A 20239-nucleotide genomic window follows, 5' to 3' on the forward strand; every position below is an offset into this window, starting at 1 on the left:
ATACTTTAAGGGTCTCCCACTAAAAAACCAAAGGGTATTAAAAAGTCGTACTTTAAAATTGTGTTTAGATTTACGAAATCCATTCGATCTCAAATGTCAATTCCATGGCGTATACGTCAAATATAATCCACTGGATTAACGTGACGTATAAGCTATGTAATTGGCGCTTGAAATCGAGTGTATTTAGTAGTATAAACGCGCTCTTAACCACTGTGCATAATGACAGAAATTGTTCAAGTTTTATAGGTGTGTATGTGTGTACATTTCGTATTGTTGGAGCTGCAATAGTGATGATATTCGGAGCACGTTTTACTACGTTTTTTGGTTGTGAGTCGGTCTCAAACTATACACACACCAGCAAACATATGCGGCTCACACATGCTGCTCCTAAAAAACTTGCAACAACAACGACAGCACCGACTGTATGAAAAGAGCGACTTTTTTGTAGATCAAGTTTCTCTTTCACTTAACAGCCAATGGCTACAAAAGCAACAACAACAATAACAGCAAACAAACGGCCGTAATATGTTCGCAATAACAAGAAGCTGTTTATTCGCTTTTTTTTGGTTGAGGGGGACTTGAATATTTTGAGCCAACTTGGACGATCAGTAGTTTGTAGTTATATTGAACGAGACGTCGCGCGGAATATAGCAACGCTAACCGACCAAACCGAAAAAAGAACAAAAAACGAAGAAAATAAAATTGATTTATTTATTTAAAATTAATACAAAAAAATGTAAGATCAAATTGAAAATGATAACAAATAGGTGTTATAAATTATTGTGTATTTGGATATATTATATTAACAAAAATCGAAAGTAGCTAAGAAGATCAAATTACGAATTGTGGATAATATTTAAAAAAAACTAAATATTTTTAATGGAAATGCCGGTGAAAATTATTTAAATTAATATCAATAATATACAATCATAATATTTGAAAATGAATATTGTAACAACAAAATTAATAGAACAAATGAATTAAAAATAGTAAAAAAAAACAAATTATAATTAATTTAAAAATCACAAAGAAAATAATAAAAAATGAGTTTAATTTAAATTAATCAATAAAATACAATTAAAAACTAACAACATAAACAAGTTGAATTAAAAAAAAAACAAATTCATAATGAACATAATTTTCAAAATATCTATTTTTAACAGTACCAATTCAAGTGTAACGTTAATCATCCGTTGTTGCCATTGATTCGAACGATTAGCATGTCCGAAGTGCGCCCAAAATTTTGTTTAAAATTGTATGTTTTTTAACATTGCGGGGAACTAATAATTGCATGGGTATTTATTATTTGTTTATTGATCTTTAAAAGTGCATTGTGTTGTTTATGTGTTTTTGTTGTTGTTGTTATACTGTTATTAGTATTTTGTTTGCTTGGCCGGGTTTCACTTTTTGTGAAAATTGTTAGTAATTTTTATTAGAAGAAGAAGAAAAAAACAACATACAAACAAATTTGTATTCAAAACATAAATCTACAGTGGGAAACAAATTAATGCCGAATTTTAAAAGAAAGCTAAACTGAAATGAATTTGTATTTAAATGATGAAGAGAAAAATTAATGGATTATGTAATAAAAACATGGAACAATTAATTAGTGGCATAAGGCTGTTGGGGATAATTTGGTGTGAACAGTTTGAAAATTATATTAATTATTGAAATTTAAATTTTTGTAAATTTCGTGATTTATTTTAAAAACCATCGAGAATATATTTATTTTATAAAAATTATAAATTTCTATTGGAAAGCATTCAGACGATTCAAATCGACTCGTAATACACTTTGAGTGTTCAACCAGCTGCCATGGAAAATACCAAAGTTCAACCAATTCCCTTGTCCAATTCCTTGTCATACCATATAAACCAACCAGAACAGGATAAATACACAAAACTCGGAATCAGACAGTATATCAACACTTGGAAAGATATTGTAAATTGGAAGGGACACACTATTACTCCGTCATATGGTATTTGAGTGATCTGGCAGCTTTATCGGTCGTTTGTTAGCACTGTGCGCACCACATTATGTCACCTAATTTTCGGCAGCAATTTTTTGTTAACCCCTACTGACATTCCAATATTCTTTATCACCACAAAATTTCCTTCCTTAAATACATTTACTCTACAATCTATTTCCTTAGACCGTTGTTCATTATATTTCTGCGTTTTCACGATAGCGTCCTCAGCTTTGTCTATTATGTCCTTGATACTTCTCCGTTCGCTTCATATGAGATTTACACATCGTAATATTTTTACCAAGCCTAAATCAAGTCCGTAAATGGGACCCATCAGATTTGATACAAACAGTATATTTCCCTTTGCCGACACAACACTATGTTCGGCTTCACTTCCATGCATCGAATTAAAATAATGATAGGTTTGAATCAAACTTGTTAACAAATTTTCACATCAACATAGATTTTAGGGCCTCCTATAATTATTAAACTAATGGCTACTTGAACAATGACCAGTCCATCTTTAGGTTAGACCTGCAATTAAAATGTCAAAATGCACTAAAGCCTCTAACCTTTAATTATGGTTTGATGATGACTATGATTCAACGTGTTCGTCAACAAATAATGTGTCTAATCTGTATATTTATGTGATCATTAGCATTCGACCTTCAGAATTGCGTGAGTTATATTTTTTATTGAGGTTAAATGCAATAGAAAAAATTGAGGTCACACGAATGTCTTTAAATATGTTGCGAAAATATTTTTAATTGTTTAACGTATACATATATTTAGACTCGCAAATATCCCACTAAATCCTGTAGTGAACAAGAATAGTAAAACAAAATTTTTAATCACAAATCCTGGTCCTGTAAGTTGATTAATTGTACAATTTGATTCAACCTAAAATCGTCTGACCCAAAATAAGTTATGACTAATTTGCATATCTATTCTCAAATTCGGTTATTATGCGTCATCTTAATTTAGCATTAATCACCTGATATTTAGAATGGATTTTTGACACATGTCGTTATAAAAAATAAACTTTGTATCACGTACTTAAGTTTGAGAGTACAAAAAGTCTCAACTATTTAAAAAAATATATTAAACAACTTAAATCAGTATTAAAAAGAAATATCTTTTCATGAGAATAGTAATATTTTGTTATATTCTTATTGTTTGCTACTGTAAATTGTTGTTGTTCGAATTTTTATTTATTTAATTTTTACTTTTGGCAAACAACAATCCACGGCAATTCAAAGCACTAACAAAAAAGCTCCATTTCGCACAATTCAACAACAAGTCGAACAATGCAGTTCTTTTCACTTACAATCCGGGCAATCCGGCGATTGTATTTAACAGCAAAAACAACAACAACCACCACGACGACGACGATCACGTTAATATTTACTGTGAAAATTAATAAGATGGTCGGTTTTTAATGATGAACGTTCGTTCCACTCCTCCTCCTCCATTGACTAGCTAGCGACAGATGAACGAATGGGACACGCAGAGGAATGGACTGGAGGACAGACAGACAGACAGATTTAGGCATAAGGCCAAGTTTATAATGTATGAAGTTTTCCAGACTTTTTCACGTTCACTCAGTCTAGCTCATGCTGTGAAAAGTAGCCATGAAAAGTCTTGTTGTTGCTCATCATTGTTATTGTTGGCGTTATTTGATGTTTAAAGCTCATTATCTCCGGACTACATGGACGGATGGATGAATGAAAGAAAGATGATGTTGTTGGTGATAGTCGTGGTGCTGGTGTTGAGTTGTTGGAGTTTACCTTGTCTTTGAGAGGTTTTTCTTGTAATTTCTTCTTCGTTTTCTTTACTTTTTCTTCAGAAAAGCACCAACCATTGAAAAAAAGGTTGTGAAAGTTGTGTGAAATGCTGTACAGTGGTTCGAAGGGAGCAAACATTAAATGTAAGAGGGCAATTGTGTTCTACTCTTTACTATTATTATAATTTTAAGTTTTTTTTTTAATTTTAATGCTGCAGGGAGGTATAAACAACTTTTAGTTTGGATTTTGTATTTTACCAAGGCCTATTAGGTCATCCAGTAAGACCAGCTGATATCTATTTTTTTGTCAAAATATATTGAGTTCAAAAAGTGCAAAATAAATCGAAATTTTGTCAAAGATATTTTCGCCACAACAAAAACATTTTACAGAAAATGTAGGTGTAGGGTTTTGTATTTCCTGATATTAGTCTTCTGCATGACCTTATATTTGGGTTAGGTATTTTACCATTTCCGAAAATATGGGAATGTTTACATCTTCCACCATATCAAAATATTCACCGTAGACCCCATAAAGTATATTATCGTTCAGAATAAAATTATATGTGGATTTACCATGTTTGTCGGTCTGTTCAATATACAATAGAGATCCCAATATTTCAGATAAAGTTTTGAAATTTGGACATATATTTCTACTATGAGATAAATTCACTTTTTTTTATCAGGAGATCAAGTTAGATATAGGTGAAATCGGATCACTCATTTACTTATATGAAATTTAAAATTTTCAAAAATGTCAAACCTTTGTGAAAAATGTAATACAAATTTGTGAAGGGAGGATTCCGAATTAATCGTAGGTTTTGTAAAAATAGTATTATTTTAAAATCGGATACTTCATTTGCTTTATCTAAGATTACACATTTGTTAGGGAAAGTAAAAGAACGGGTGGGAGGTGGACGATGCGTTATCTTTTCAGATTTGATCCTAATTTTAGGTTGTGCAAAGCTTGGATCAATTTGGATACTCCATTTGCATTGTATTATAACTTTAATAATGGGATATTTCTATCAGTCACATTTTTTATAGATTCAAAGTGTCTATACCATCAAGCTATTGAACTATTACAGAAAAAAAATTAGCCGGTAACGAAACTACATGCGACCTTTTCTATAGTTACAACTCATAATGACCAGAGGAACACATATAGCTTAACTAGATCGATTCTGCTTATACCAATATATTTTCCTTAGAAATACTTTTTCTCCATATTGTTACCACTGTTCGCCCGATTTCTCGCTCATAAAGACGCCAAGTCGCCAAATGTTAGTTACTGTTATTATTTTGGTTACTGCTGTCATGTCACTCTTGTTTTCTTTTAGCAATTGTTTAATGTTTGCTTTTTATTCAGCGCAGTTGTTGTTGTTGTTAGATTTATGATAGGGTGTTTTGACACAAGTCAGACACAAAAATTAAACAAAAAGTACTAATCTGTAGAAAGGCCATTGAAAAAACCAAACAATCATTTATTTTTTCAAATTGTTCATTTTTTATGAGTAACACTTTAATGACAGACATCACTTAATCTCTCGTTATGAGTGTGTGTGTGTGTTTGTATTTCGCGTGAATCTGTGTGTGACGCGTGCAAGTTGTTAAAGAAAGCAACGTTTTTCTTTGAGTTAAATGTTGTGGCAGCATTTTCAACTGACCTATGACAACCCGCACAATGAGATCGCATTGACTCTGAGCCGGACTTTGGCGCAAAATAATTGAAACTTGTATTCGAATATTCAATACTCTTTGTGTTTTCGATTCTCTTAAACAAAATTGTGTTTTGTTACTGTTCGGTGTTGGCCTTGTAACACTTAAATGGTTTTCGCAGAATTGTTTATTTTTTTTTTCTTTTTGTGGGAATAAGTAATAATACAATTTTTTGTTGTTTTATTATTCAGACAATTTTATGTTTTGTGACAGCCAACATGAAAATGAATATTCGTGATTTTGCAAATCTGTATGTTTATGTACGAGTTAAATTTGACCTTAGGTCATCTCGACAGATAAGTAAGAAGGTCCAAACTCCACATTGTCAAATTAGCAAAAAAAAAAAAAAAAAAAAAAACATTTATACAAAAACTTTTTGATGCCCAGAATGATTCAAATGTTTTTTAACAAAATTTACATACTTCATTCAATCCGTTAAATATAAGACCGAGGTTATTGAACTCTAGACATTTGTATGGTTTCAAACTGGCTTAGTAACAGTACAATCTAGTCATATTTTTTGACCATGTTCATCATAATTCAATGCAGATTTAGGTTCTTTATTCAATCGTACTTCTATTAACCTTTTCCTTTTGGGAATACATTGTACCACATCTGGGGAGTACGATGGCTGCGATATTTTTTGCGGTTTTTGGCAAAAATTCGTAAAAAGTTTCTTCTACAAATCCTAATATGTTTTTATTAACTACTAGCATATGCCCGCTACTTCGTTAGCGAATATGGGATATATTTAAACTTGTATTAACATATTATTATATTTTCACAGAAAACTGCATATGTCAGAAAAACTAAGCTATCCACACATTAATATCGACCAGAAATTAAATTTGAGTACCATTTAGTACCAAATTTCATGATTTGAGATCTACAGGTTCACCCAAATTCAAATTGTGCCAAATTTAGCACACATTATTTCCAAGAGTACCCACCTCAACCATCCAACAAAACTTCTTGCATACCCCGATCCTACACCCTCACAATTATTTCAAATTCAAATTTCAGGATGCCAAGCCTATGGTTCAATCACAATTAAATTTACCAAATTTAGTACAAAATAGTACGAATTTCCGAAACTTCCTACTTAACCCAAACCTACACCTCCATAGTGATCCTAAATCCAAGTTCCAGGAATCCAATTCTATCGGTTTATCAACAATTCAAATTGTACCAAAATTAGTACACAGTAGTATCAATTTCCAAAACTCCCTACATACCCCAAACCTACACCCCCACAGTGATTTAAATCCAAGTTTCAGGTTTACAATTCTGTCGGTTCACCCACAATTCAAATTGTACCAAATTTAGTACACCCAAACCTACGCCCCACAGTGGTCTTAAACCCAAGTTTCAGGATTACAATTCTATCGGTTCACCCACAATTCAAATTGTACCAAAATTAGTACATAGTAGTACCAATTTCCAAAACTTCCTACATACCCAAACCTACACCCCCACAGTGATTTATATCGAAGTTTCAGGATTACAATTCTATCGGTTCACCCACAATTCAAATTGTACCAAATTTAGTACACCGTAGTACCAGTTTCTAAAACCTCCTAATTACCCCAAACCTAAACCCCCACAGTGATCCCAATTCCAAGTGTCAGGATTCCAACTTTATCGGTTCACCCACATTTCAAATTGTACCAAATTTAGTACCACTTAGTAGTACCCATGAATATAAATTGCGTCAACTGAATCCTGACCCCAATCCTACACCCTACAGTGATCCTGACTCCAAATTTCATTGTTTCCGTTCTATCGGTTCATCCAAATTGTACCAATTATAGTACGATTTAGTACTTTTTGTACACATCAGTAAGGATCCTATAAAATACATTTTCAGCAAAATTTTCACCATTTTGTGTGGGAGGTACCAGAGGGATACCCATTTAACATCTTGCTGGAAAAGGTCATACGAGAGGCAAAGATGACATCGACACCATGGGTCGAACATTGCGAGCGGTAACAACCTTTGAACGAATTAAGAAGGAGTCTGCCAAAGGCGGCGAGAAAACAATCTGATGGTATCAACGCGCAAGACGTCCAGTAGACTCGGACCAACTGTGGAACTTGAAACAACTGCTTCGAGGTAGTCAACGATTTTAATTACCTCGGCACCCCCATATATAAAACTAATGGCATCAATTTTGAAATTCGGAGGAGAAATATTACGAAGTGCAAAGTCTGAATGAAATCGGTCGCTCCCTTCGAGAGTTATCGTGCGCACCAGTCTGAAAAGGACAAAGAAACATGTGTTCTGAAATCAATATTTCGATGGGATATATTTTTGCAATTCTAAAAGTATTATGCAGTGAAGTGTCCGATTGGAGACCTCAAAACCAAATATGATACTTTCTTTTGTATACACCTTTTCAAAATGTTGCGATTTCTTTGGGAAGGTGCCAGTAGGAGTCGGATATGTGGTTGCTATTTAATTACGCTGATATTTCTGATCCAAATGGCTACTCTAATTTCGGATTATCTGACATTCAAATCCCAAAAAATATATTTTTGACCTTTGCTGGCTATTTATTTAGAACCCATTTGGTAGATTAGCCATGAATCACTCGGACTTGCCCAGTCAATATACCCATTAATTTTTATGTGGTGATTTTCCAAACTTGTCACTTTGTTCTAACCGTTAAAATAAATATTTGAATTTATAAATAAAATTAGAAAAAAACTAACAAAAGCTTAAGCTAAACAATAATACTTTGTTCTTATTCAGTTTTTTTTCGAAAATGTATCTCCGATTGAGGTCATGCCTTTGTATCAATTCGTATTAATTAAAACTAGAATTGAATGACGTTAATCTGTGTGTGGAAATTTGCCATTTCCTATTGCGATAATTATCAAAGAGAAACACATTGTGATGCAAGTTAATAAAAGAGAGACAAACATGTATAACAAGTACAAAAATGAAGTAAGAGAGCATACGTAAATTAAATGCTATCAATTAGTTTTTATATGTATTCATAACATGAAAATAAAAAACAAATTTAGCGCTACAAATCAATCAATTTACATGGTCATCTTATTGGCCTCTGGTGTAGCCAAAATGCGTTAATTCCCTTGATAATTGTTTTACAACAACCATTTCCTCGTTTTTTTCATCATTTTTCTTAATATCTGCCTCTTCACTTTGACAGTTTTACACCTTGACACACATTTTCAATGGTCAGATAAACAAACTGCACCAATGGTGTTAATTTATAAAAGAAAAAAAATGGAACTCTTATTTGCTTAACATTGCCAGCATCAACGGCACTCCGATTGGAGACCTCAAAACCTGCTTCCATTTTGGACCAAAAAGAAATGATGAAACCATTGTTTTTTTGTAAAGAAAACCAAAATTAAACTAAACTAAAAGCAAATAAATTTATGGGAACAGCATCAGTCAAAACTACAAATAACCACAGCAACAACAACAATTATTGCTGCCAACAAACCTACATAAAAGTTGGCTCAGCGAATAAAATACAAAAAACGTTTTTACAACATGTTAAACAAACGAGACACACACTCAAAAAAAGCCAAACATATTGCGTAAAGTAACAAAGCAACAAAATATATGTACATATGACAGTTGAGCATGGAAGGCATTTTATATTGAAGCGTCACGTATTGTCGTCTTATCCGCGTCATATTTTTATTGGCATAATGCATTAGGCAATGGACAAGCTAACTCTATTGGATATCTAAACATCGATTTTGGATTTTTAGTGGGCCAAATAAAAATATGGATATTACTAAACCACATAATGGCATTGCATTGATGTTAACATTTAATTTTTTAATAAAGAATTAAACCCTCATTACTCTGATCTATGCCTAAAATTAGGTGATCTAGATTGTTTGACATTTTCTAGGACAATGCATTTTCAAAAAAATTATGACTTCATTATAACATGTGGACATGAAATTCATAACGTCAGTACTAAAGCCGGATTGGCGGATTAACCCCCCCAACGAAACAGCTGAAGCAAGAATATTGAAGCTTTGTATATGGTGCATTGACAAGTTTTTTTAAACTCACACAAAAATGTTCAAAAACAAGTAAATTTCGGTGGAGCCAAAGATTTTATACCCTTTATTGTTGGGGACTGTCTTATGGAGACTATGCTTAGTAAAACGTGACAAAATTCCTCCTCAGCCTTATAGGGAATATACACTATAATGTGCTTCATCGAAGTATCTGCTTTAGACTCCAAGTTTCTTTGCATCAAATGCGTTTTAGATTTTTCTTCAAGTACCTCAGAAAATTTGGGTTTGATTTACAAATGTCTGTCTGGCCGGGTGGTGCGCACTATAATCGATTTAATCCAAACTTAGTTCATGTTCGAAGATGGGGAATATCGGTCCAATCTTTCCGGTACCTCTCTTAAAAAATATTAAAAATTGTGCAAAAAAAGTATATACGAACGGACTATCCAATTTTAAACAAACTTTGTATAACCAAGTAACTTTCCCAAGCTTACAAGAACTCCGAAGGTTGGACCCGTCGGTCAACTCCTTCTGGTACCTTCACCACAAAGGGTAAAAAATTATCAATATTTATAAATACAATATCAGGCAAATGGAATGTCCGAATTGAACCGAAATTTGTATAACCTATTTTCTTTACCAAGCCTATAATAAATGGTCAAAATTGTGCACAAAATTAATTTCATAATATCATGCGAGAGGACCATCCGATTTGAACCAAACTTTTTACAACCTATTACCTTTACCAAGCGTAGACGAAATTCGAAGATCAGACCCATTGGTCTCCTCTGGTACCTCCCCCACAAAGGGTCAAAATTTTCAATATTTATAAATCCCATATTAGGCGGAAATAATGTCCGATTTGAACCAAACTTTGCACAATCTATTATCTTTACAAAGCCTATATCAAGTTCTTCCACAGAAAGGGCCAGTATTTTATAAAATTGTACATTTTATTAAATTAAAGAAAATTAAAAGCCCGATTTGATCAACATTAAATCTGAAACCTCTTTCATACCATATATAAAGCGAATAATAATAATAATTGAGTGTCCGGTGTAAAAATGTGTAAAAATGTGTAATGTGTAAAAATTTTGAAAAACTGTAAATTCGATATCAATCAAATATATCAACGTCGTTCAAATATACATTAATTCCGATTGTTTGGGTCTATAGGGCATCTTCTCGTCATAGATAGTCAATTCTTTGACTAAAACCTACTAAAAACGAATCATGTATGGTCTAAACTTGGCAGAGCTAAATTTTTTAAGCACCATGAGCTTAACGTAACTTTTTGCTATATAGTTCCATGGATGGATTAAATCTGATAATCCATTCGCCTTTGTAGACGAAGTTCCTTCCACCATAAGGGTATAACAATTGGTTGATATTTTACCATTGGGAATAGATCTATTACATGTCTGACAAATATGTGGGGTTTAGAATGTTTTTTTAATTATATCGAAATTTGTAGTTGTTACGATTTTGGGGAAACCTAAATCACATATAAAAAATCCACCTTAATTTTGTTCAATCAAATTCTTTTATTGCACAATCGGTTTGGAAATCCAACAATAAATTTAAAATTCTGATTAATATATATGCAAACGGTATCAAGCTCTAGTATTATTGTTGTTAACCGTTAAAAATCGCATTTCGGAAATAAGTTTATAATCGAACAACTTTATAGTGCAATATTTTCAATGGAAATTGGTATTGCTGCAATAACTGAATGTGAACAACGAAACAACACACACAACAGAACTTAATACACAACTGTCCAGGCAACCAACCAACCGGCTGGCCAAATCATAGTTTAAGTCGTTGTATGAGAATGTTGACACATGCCGGTCGGTGTGTAGAATTATTAACAACTTTAGGCCATGAGAACTGGCCAAAAGTTTCTCAGCTGTAAATAATAAAAAAGGGTAACGGCCAGCAGCAAAGAGTTGTAGAACATTGAACTGTCAACAACACAAAGGCGTCTCTACGAATTATTACCGATTTTTCTTTTAAATTTCCTTGAAACAATTCTACGCAAAGGACACGCAATATCAATAATTGTTTGAAATATTTCTTTTATTTGATTTACAGTTCGAACAACGAGTGCAGGAAAAGGAATTGTAAACAAAACATTTTTTTGCGGAAATTGGTGGCGATTTTGTTGACAATAATTGCCTCCGCCCAAAAAAATAAACAACTATCTAATGTGAATCTTAAATGCCGACAGAGATAAGCAATTGTTGCTGATTCTATTTCATGGTATTTGTATACGAAAGCAAACAACAACCTCCTTATCATCGACATCTTCATCAACATCGTTGTCAATCATACGCCAAGATGTCAGGCCAAAAGTTTGTTGCCCTCAAGCAGTGCCTGCAGCTGTGTTGCCTCTTGGCCACATTCATTTTGGCTGGATTCTTCAGTACGGCTGGTGCCAAGCCAACCATATCCTTTAGTTTTCCCCAAGGACTACAAGGCTTTCCGACGTTTACCTCATTTACACAACAGATTATTGAAAATCGCAGTGCAAGACAAATGAAAACTTATAGGTAAGTCGATTTTGAAAAATTTCTTAAAATATTGTAGAGTGCAATAAGCACAAATGTTCTAAAGTTCTGAACATCCAAATATTATGTTTGTTTGTCGGATTTATTGTTTCCGAGATTTACCATTAAAGACAATATTAATAAAAAAATATACTATCTTATCTCAGTTTTCGAAGAATTCTGAAGAATATAATTATAATTTTCTTAAATATATTCCAGAAATTTTAAATTTATTTATTATATAAACAAATACAATTATTTACTAAAGTAAATATTAATTTTTTTTATTTGTTTCTCCACAAAAAACGAAAACAGTGGCAAACGTTTAACGAACGACTCATTACTCATGATCTACTATCACGATTCGACAATTGCGGTTACGGAATTGGGACCACAAAAACTTTTATTGGGTTGTGAACTGATTGAAATTTAGTAAGTATGATAGCAAGTAATTATGTATGCACCGAAAAAACCCCAAACAATTTTCCCACAAGAAACTGAAGCACTGTGGAATACCCAGCTGGGGTGGAACCTGTTCGTTATTCCATAAAAAATGTAAAACGAACATTTCTCACCCCATCCATTATGAGAACAAATTTTAAATCGTTTTCAGAGAATTAATAATTATATATTTTTGTAATAGAAATATGTAAAGAAACTGGTATGGGCTGCAAAGTTTAGACCACATGGAACTCACCATTTGTATTATACCAGTTGCCCTATGGACCCCATCATCGGATTTAATATAGAAATTTAACATTTTTCAAAATTCTTCCCCTGAAGAAATCAGACGATATGTGCCAATGAGACCCATCTTTTAACATTATGCAGGCACGGTTAGAATATTAGGTTGTGCAAAGTTTCGTTCAAATCGGATAGTTTTTTCTCATGATATTATAAAATTAATTTTCAGCAAAATGTTGACTGTTTGGTGTGGGGGTACCAGACCAATTGTTCCCATCTTCGAACATAAATTGTCTGAAATGGATTTGGTGCAAAGAAACATTTGTGATCTTGAAACTCCATATTCATATTAATATTAAATATTTGAAATTTTATATATTTCGAACGTAAACCTTTCATTTCAACACAAGCATACTAAAACCTTCGTCAGCGCCATCTATTGATGGATATGTTCAAATCTTTAAAATATTTAGAAATTAAACAATTTATTGTTTTTTACAAGAAAGTACACAATTTACTTTTCAAATGACACCAATTTAATATAAATATTTACAGTACGATAAAAGTTATAGGAAAAACAGTTGAGGTTTAAATTTTGCATAATCGGTTATTGGATCAAATAATGTTTGCCAAAGATGCCAAACAGAAAATTACGGTTTTGTGAGACGGAGACAATTCTTTCCATATGAAACCACTTCAATTGAAATATCTACTATGCGACAATAGTTATGACAAAAGAAATGAGGTGTACAAGTTTTAAGAAAGCGCCGTCAGTGCCAGCTATTGAGGTGCATGATTCAAATCAGGCTAATCAATATTTCAACCCCTACTTTCGAAGCGTATAACTTTTGCAGTGATAATCGCATTTCTACCACACTGATGTCATTGAAAACGTTAATAGTTGAAATTAATCTTTGCCTGATCGATTTTTGGGTCTACACAGCTAATAGATGGCGCTGATGACAATTACATGCTAGTGTTGCCATGTTAACTGAATATTGCCGGTATTTTAGATTCTTCATAACTATTGGATGCGTGATGGTACAGAAATAATTCTAATGAATATTACTTAGAACATCCACTATCCAATATGTTTCTAGAGGTTCCGGAAATTATACAGCCTTTTTCTGGATATTCGCTGGGAGATATCTCGCACATACAAAAATTTTCGCTTTCACATTCTCGCCTTATTCTGAATGAATAGGGAGACGCAAAAAATGCGAGATGCGGATTCGAGTTTTCGAAAATGGTGGTTGAAAAAAAGATTCGTGTTGCCATATTATAATTTAAGTTGTAATGTGTGTTGCCATATTGTAATTTAAGTTGTAATGTGTGTTGCCCCATTGTAATTTAATTGTGTAATATTTTTCAATATTTTATTTATTGATTATTTTATTAGAAATTGTTACTTGTTATTGTGGTTTAAACTTTATAACAATATAAATGTGAAATATCAAGAATCCGCTTTATAAATGCTTTGTAATTAAAAGAAAATTAATTAAAGTTTGAAAATATGGCAACCTACAATATGACATGTGAAACAGCTGTTCATTGTTTTGATGCATTTTGGTACAACAACTACAATAGATTACAAATAAAAGAACATTTTTTATGATGGGAAAAACACAGGCACATAATTGTGTGTCTTTTTATTTAATTTCGATATTTTATCTCTCCAAATTCTTAAAGTGGCCTGTTATGCTCCTACTCCTTTATTTCTTCCTTCAAATAATGCAAACGATAATTTTGAAAAAATTTTTTTTTTGTTTCATAATTTTTATTTAAGTTGTTCACTGTTAAGCGGCTCATTAGGCAAATTTTGTTTTTCTATAATTTTTTTCTTGAGATACAGATCCTCACCCAAAATGTCTGTTTTTCGCCTGCATCAAACTCGACTTAAATATTCATTATTACCTTTATACATTCCTTGGCAATATTTGGTTCAGCATGCATCATTATCAATAGGATTTCCAAAGACATTTTATTTGCTGTTTTCCAGATAAATATTTGCTTACTATCATTTATAATATTCTAAATCGTCATAGAATAAGTATTGTGTTAATATTCTTCATAAAAATATTTATTACTTATGTTTTTGTAGTCAACTCACTTTGAATTTATTAGCGAAAAAATTCGCACAAAATTTCATCTCATTCTCCTACTCCCTGTAATCCAGAATACCTAATTTTCCACCAAAGCGGATTTTTTCGCTTTCGAACTTCATTCAGAATAAGGCAAAAGCGAGAATGCGAAAAAATTCACAGGAAAATGTGGTTCAGAATAAGTCGAATTGGAAGAGCGAGTAAATTCACGTGGAATTGACATCCAGAATAAGGCTGATAGTTTATAAGGTTTTATAGCAAGAAAATACGATGAAAACTTACAAATATCGATTTCTATCGAGTGTAATAAAACCAGAAAATACCAAAACGCAGACAATTTGGTTTGAAAATGTGGCCAAAATTCTTAAAATATCGTAAGTCAGGATACCATGCGGATATATCTAAGTTGCACCACCAAAAGTTAATAACCTACAATTTCTTTCTGTCACTTCTTAAATCAAAAGATAATGTCTAACTAACAAAAAGTTGATCGGTGGGGAGTAATGTACTTTGATTTGTTTTAAAAAGGTCAAAACATAAATCGATACCCGGAAAACTTTGACTACACGTCTCACTAAAGCCATAAGTGAAGTTATCGTGCGTTTTGCCTTTTGTGTGTGTGTGTTAAGCTGGTAGTACAAGCGCGACGACTCGTTTAATTTGCATAGCTTTTTATGTTTTTTTTATTCCAGAGTTTAATTTGCCAAAGCGGAAACGTATTTCGTTGGATTGTTTGATTTCTTAATGAATTGGTGCAAAATTGGCAAGGTTATCATGAAATTGGCACGGGGAAGGTAGGGGAGTGGGAATGATTTCAATATACAGCAATTGAATGGAATGGGTTAGTAGTGGATTTTGCGCCAATACTAATTAAAAATGTTAGACATGTCCCGTCAGAGGACATTTTCTTTGTTTAATTTTATTCCATGAGTGTGTTCGGGCGGGTGTTGCTTTTTTACAAATAAAGCAAATAGTGTACATATATTTTATTATTAATTTTTGTTCTCATAATTTGTACTTATTTGCTATATTACTAAATTTGCAATACGTCACTTGCATTTTTTTTTTATTTCTGTTTCTGTTCTTCCCTATTGTAGCAATGAACAGGAAGGCAAAATGCTTTTGGAAAACCTTTCCAAATATAATCGTCCCCTGGAAATAAAATTCGACGAAATGTTAAAATTAATGCGACAATGTGAACGTGTCGACAAGCTAACCTATGCCGCAAGAAATACAGGAAAATCTTCTGATACACCGTCATCGACTGAGACGAATATTGCCTTAAATTTGGCGGCAAATATTTTCCCCAAAAGTCCTCTGTCAATTCTGAGTGGTATTATACCAGGTATGTCGTTAATAAATGCAATACTTTTTTTACTTTTAAATAATCTGTTAATTTTCATATAGGTACAAAATGGTGCGGTACTGGTGACATAGCAGAAACTTATGATGATTTAGGTACTGAAACTCAAATGGATCGTTGTTGTCGCCAGCATGATTTGTGTCCAGTGAAAATTCGAGCCTACCAAAGAAAATATGATCTCACCAATGATTCGCTGTACACAAAGTAAGTGGATATGTAATGTGAATGGTGTTATTATTTTGTTTTATTTTTTTACGTAAACAGATCCATAGTCAATACGGAATTATTGTTAGCTCATGAAGCTAAAATGGCAAAAAATCGAAAATCATCGAAATGTTTTTTAGACTGCAAGTTTCATCGGACCAAATCCGTTTCAGACAATTTGGAGTAGATTTTCAAATGTCTAATGCCATGTTCTGACGGGCATTCGAACAACGTAGTTCGCTCTCAGAATTACGTACATGAACACGTTCATACAACACTATTCCTAATTCATTTCATCAGAGTTTTTTATTTCAAACTTTTTGTTTCTTGTTTTACGCCAAAATTCTAACATATTTACATGAATCAAATATAGATCTAAATAGAAAAATTAATTCTCTTTCTCCTGACTATAGTATGAACCCATATCTATTTACTTTTAATTCATGTTTTCCATTTTTTCTAAAAATATTGTTGTTTTCATACATTTTTATATTTTCTAAATTCAAATGTCACATATAAAAATTTGGGGAATTTTTTGTTTGAGTGTCCTCAAATTTGTTTCTTGTTTTGTACGCTAATTAAAACCATGGGGAAAGAAACTCACATTGCATTATGTAGATAACAAAATTTACATCCTGCGTCATATATAAAAACTAGACAATTTTTTACTTTTCATTCATAATTCTCAATATTACTAAAAAAGTTTGAAAATTTTATAAATATTTTCAAGCTGTCAAAATTAATTTATTTTCGATAAATGGTCTCAGTTGTTAGGGATGGGACAAATTTCTTGGTGATTCAGAGAGCGATTCGAATTGAACAACGTACAAAAGTCGGTGTTCGCTCAGACAATTTTGTATAGGGAACTAAGTAATTACTTCATAATTAAGGGTCGAACAACGAATGAGAGAGCGAACAACGCTCGTCTGTACAAGGCATAATAGAGATAAGTAAATCGAATTTAGACTAATCGAATTTTTGTATTGAAAAATCTAAATGTCGAAATCGACTTTTCATCATTGAGAAAGTCACAAAGTGGAGTTTTCAATATCAACTTTCGATTTTCTTCATAAATACTTGTTTTATTACCCCAAATCCCAAATTGCCCTAAAATTACGCATTCTAGAACTTTATTTTATCTGTTGACAACAATTTATATACAAATCATGGTATAATAATAGAAGGTAACAGCAAGTGTTGTTGTACAAAAAACGATACAACAACCAGTGTCAACTCATTTGACAGAAAAATGTAAATAAACAAACAAATTATCATCAAATTATTTTTATTTTGAAAATGAAATATTTTCGAATCCTCAAAATAAAAATTGAAAAACATGAATGAAAATCTATCAAATTTATATTTCTATCTATTCCACATCTTTCCTATAATTAAGCCATTGCCATATATATGTGTAACACATATGAAAATGCTGGGAATAGCGAGTTATTCCTTGAAGAAAGATTTGCTTCCTCAAACTTCCCAGCAGGCAGATTGAGTAAATTGAATACAGGAGCACATTTAATAAAGAACAATTTCAAATTGTATGCGTTCCCAATTTTCCTGTTGGGTGATTTTTAAAAACATAATTTGTCAAATTCATATTGACACTAGTATAACGTCGGAATCAAATCAGCTGGGTACAATTATAAAAGGATAACAGCAAATCCCAGCTGATTTGATTCCGACGTTATACTAGTGTCAATATGAATTTGACAAATTATGTTTTTAAAAATCACCCAACAGGAAAATTGGGAACGGATACAATTTAAAATTGTTCTTTATTAAATGTGCTCCCGTATTCAATATACTCAATCTGCCTGCTGGGAAAGTTTGAGGAAGCAAATCTTTCTTGAAGGAATTACTCGCTATTCCCAGCATTGTCATATGTGTTACACACATATATGGCAATGGCTCAATTAAAGGAAAGATGTGGAAGCGATAGAATATAAATTTGATAGATTTTCATTCATGTTTTTCAATTTTTATTTTGAGGATTCGAAAATATTTCATTTTCAAAATAAAAATAATTTGATGATAATTTGTTTGTTTGTTTACATTTTTCTGTCAAATGAGTTGACACTAGTAGAACTTACAACAACAAATTTACATGTGGTTGTTGTATCGTTTTTTGTACAACAACACTTGCTGTTACCTTCTATTATTATACCATGAATTGTACCATGTATACAAATCAAATTTTTTGTCGATTTTGAGTTAAACGGTATTTACATTAGAACTTTTTACCGGGTTAACCTTCTTTATGAGGATTTATTTGACATGTATACAATGTAATTGACAATTTAAACCCAGTGGGTTAACAAAATCCGGTACTATTTAAACGTTCTATTAGTCGGTAAAAGTCGAAAATCCATTTTTAAAAGGTTTGAAAACCTCGAATGCCAAAAAATCGATTTTTTGGTCAAAGGCAAAAATTGAAAAGTCGACTTTTGTGCTCGACTATATATCCCTAATGTCTATCCGACCGTCCGTCTCGTTGGCTGGCGTGCCAACGAGGGTGATGAAGGTGAAAATGTTGATCAAATATCAAACGAATGTCCGATTTGATCCAAGCTGTAAACATATTTTTAGTAAACCTACATCAAGTCCGGAGATGGAACTCATCGGTCAATGCCTTCTGATACCTTATGTGTCAAAATGTTGTTTATTGAATATCAAACGAGTGGAATATCCAATTTGATCCGAACTCTAAACCAGGAATATATGTGTCTATATTGGTCCAAATTTTAAATTGACATTTCGAGTTCTCAGGAAACCTGACAGAACCATTTGGTTGTAGTTTAAAGTTTAAATATAATAAGGCATATATCGTCCAGCCCGACTTCCAAATTAAGGTCACTTATTTGATATTTCAAGACTTCAGAGAGTGACATAACCCTATTTAGTCCATTCTAAGATGTATATATTAATATCTACATCACCCATGTGGTATCCATCTAATAAATTCATTAACCTCCACGAAAGTATATCTCTATATACTTAAAGTATTCATAAAAGTGTAGCTTCAATTTCGGTTTGTATTATTTATTTAGTTTTCTATATAATATATTTTGATAAGAATATTTCACCAAACTATCTATTAATTTAAACCACATATTCTCCTTTGAAGTCGGATTTTTTCCATACCACTACCAAAAAAGTTTGAAAATGTTTTGTGTAATTTTTAGAAAATTCTATTTTTTTATTAAGAACTATTTATTCCATATCAATATCATTCATATATAATTATCTTTTCTAATCATGGTCCCTCTATATTTTCTAGGTCCCATTGCATCTGCGATGATATGCTATTCTCCTGTTTGAAAAAGACCAACACATCGGCATCACAGCTCATGGGTTCGATATATTTCAATTTGGTGCAGGTACCCTGTTTGGATGGTGAGAAGGATCAATATCAATTTCGGGCGGCCAAGGAGGGTTTCTGAGACACCAACTGTCCTCTCTCTCTCTCTCTAAACGACACAGCCCAAATGTGCTTATTGGCCAACTACATTGTTAGCATGTAGTTGTTAGTTATTAATTATCTCTATCTCATGTTGTACATAGACAATAGTTAATGTAGTTATTTATATTTAATTATTATTATGTTATTTTTTTATTTTTTTATTGTAATAAATGTAAGAAAAGAGGTTAAACGTTTCTTTACACATTATTGTTCGGTGGTTATGTGGGTTGGGCCCACACCACCATAGACGCAATGAAATTTGTATGTGGTGGTCATCGTTATCGCTCGACCACAATGTTTTGTAGAAGTTTGGCCGGTTGTTGCTTCCAATTTAGCCACAATACACAAATGTGTTTTGTATTTATTTTTAATATTTAAATAATACAGTGGCAATAACA

At 32.3% G+C, this 20239-nt stretch overlaps 1 protein-coding gene across 1 annotated transcript; it reads left to right on the forward strand.

Annotated features, from left to right (window-relative positions):
- Window positions 1–11819: 11819 nt before the first annotated feature.
- On the forward strand, window positions 11820–19823 carry LOC133323006 (uncharacterized). Its single transcript, XM_061531961.1, has 5 exons — window positions 11820–12025; window positions 12338–12454; window positions 15906–16153; window positions 16216–16375; window positions 19659–19823. Exons 1-5 carry the CDS (start codon window positions 12012–12014, stop codon window positions 19819–19821), a joined length of 702 nt encoding a protein of 233 aa, XP_061387945.1. The 5' UTR covers window positions 11820–12011; the 3' UTR covers window positions 19822–19823.
- Window positions 19824–20239: the final 416 nt, after the last annotated feature.

The sequence above is a fragment of the Musca vetustissima genome, unplaced genomic scaffold, assembly GCF_032173495.1.
Source record: "Musca vetustissima isolate MV318-11 ecotype Yass unplaced genomic scaffold, APGP_CSIRO_Mvet_v1 utg3678, whole genome shotgun sequence".
NCBI lineage: Eukaryota > Metazoa > Arthropoda > Insecta > Diptera > Muscidae > Musca > Musca vetustissima.

Coding starts and splice junctions, on each gene's coding strand:
- LOC133323006 (XM_061531961.1), top strand. Junction 12,455..15,905: donor TGTGAACTGATTGAAATTTA/GTAAGTATGATA, acceptor TCCCTATTGTAG/CAATGAACAGGAAGGCAAAA. Junction 16,154..16,215: donor TCTGAGTGGTATTATACCAG/GTATGTCGTTAA, acceptor ATTTTCATATAG/GTACAAAATGGTGCGGTACT.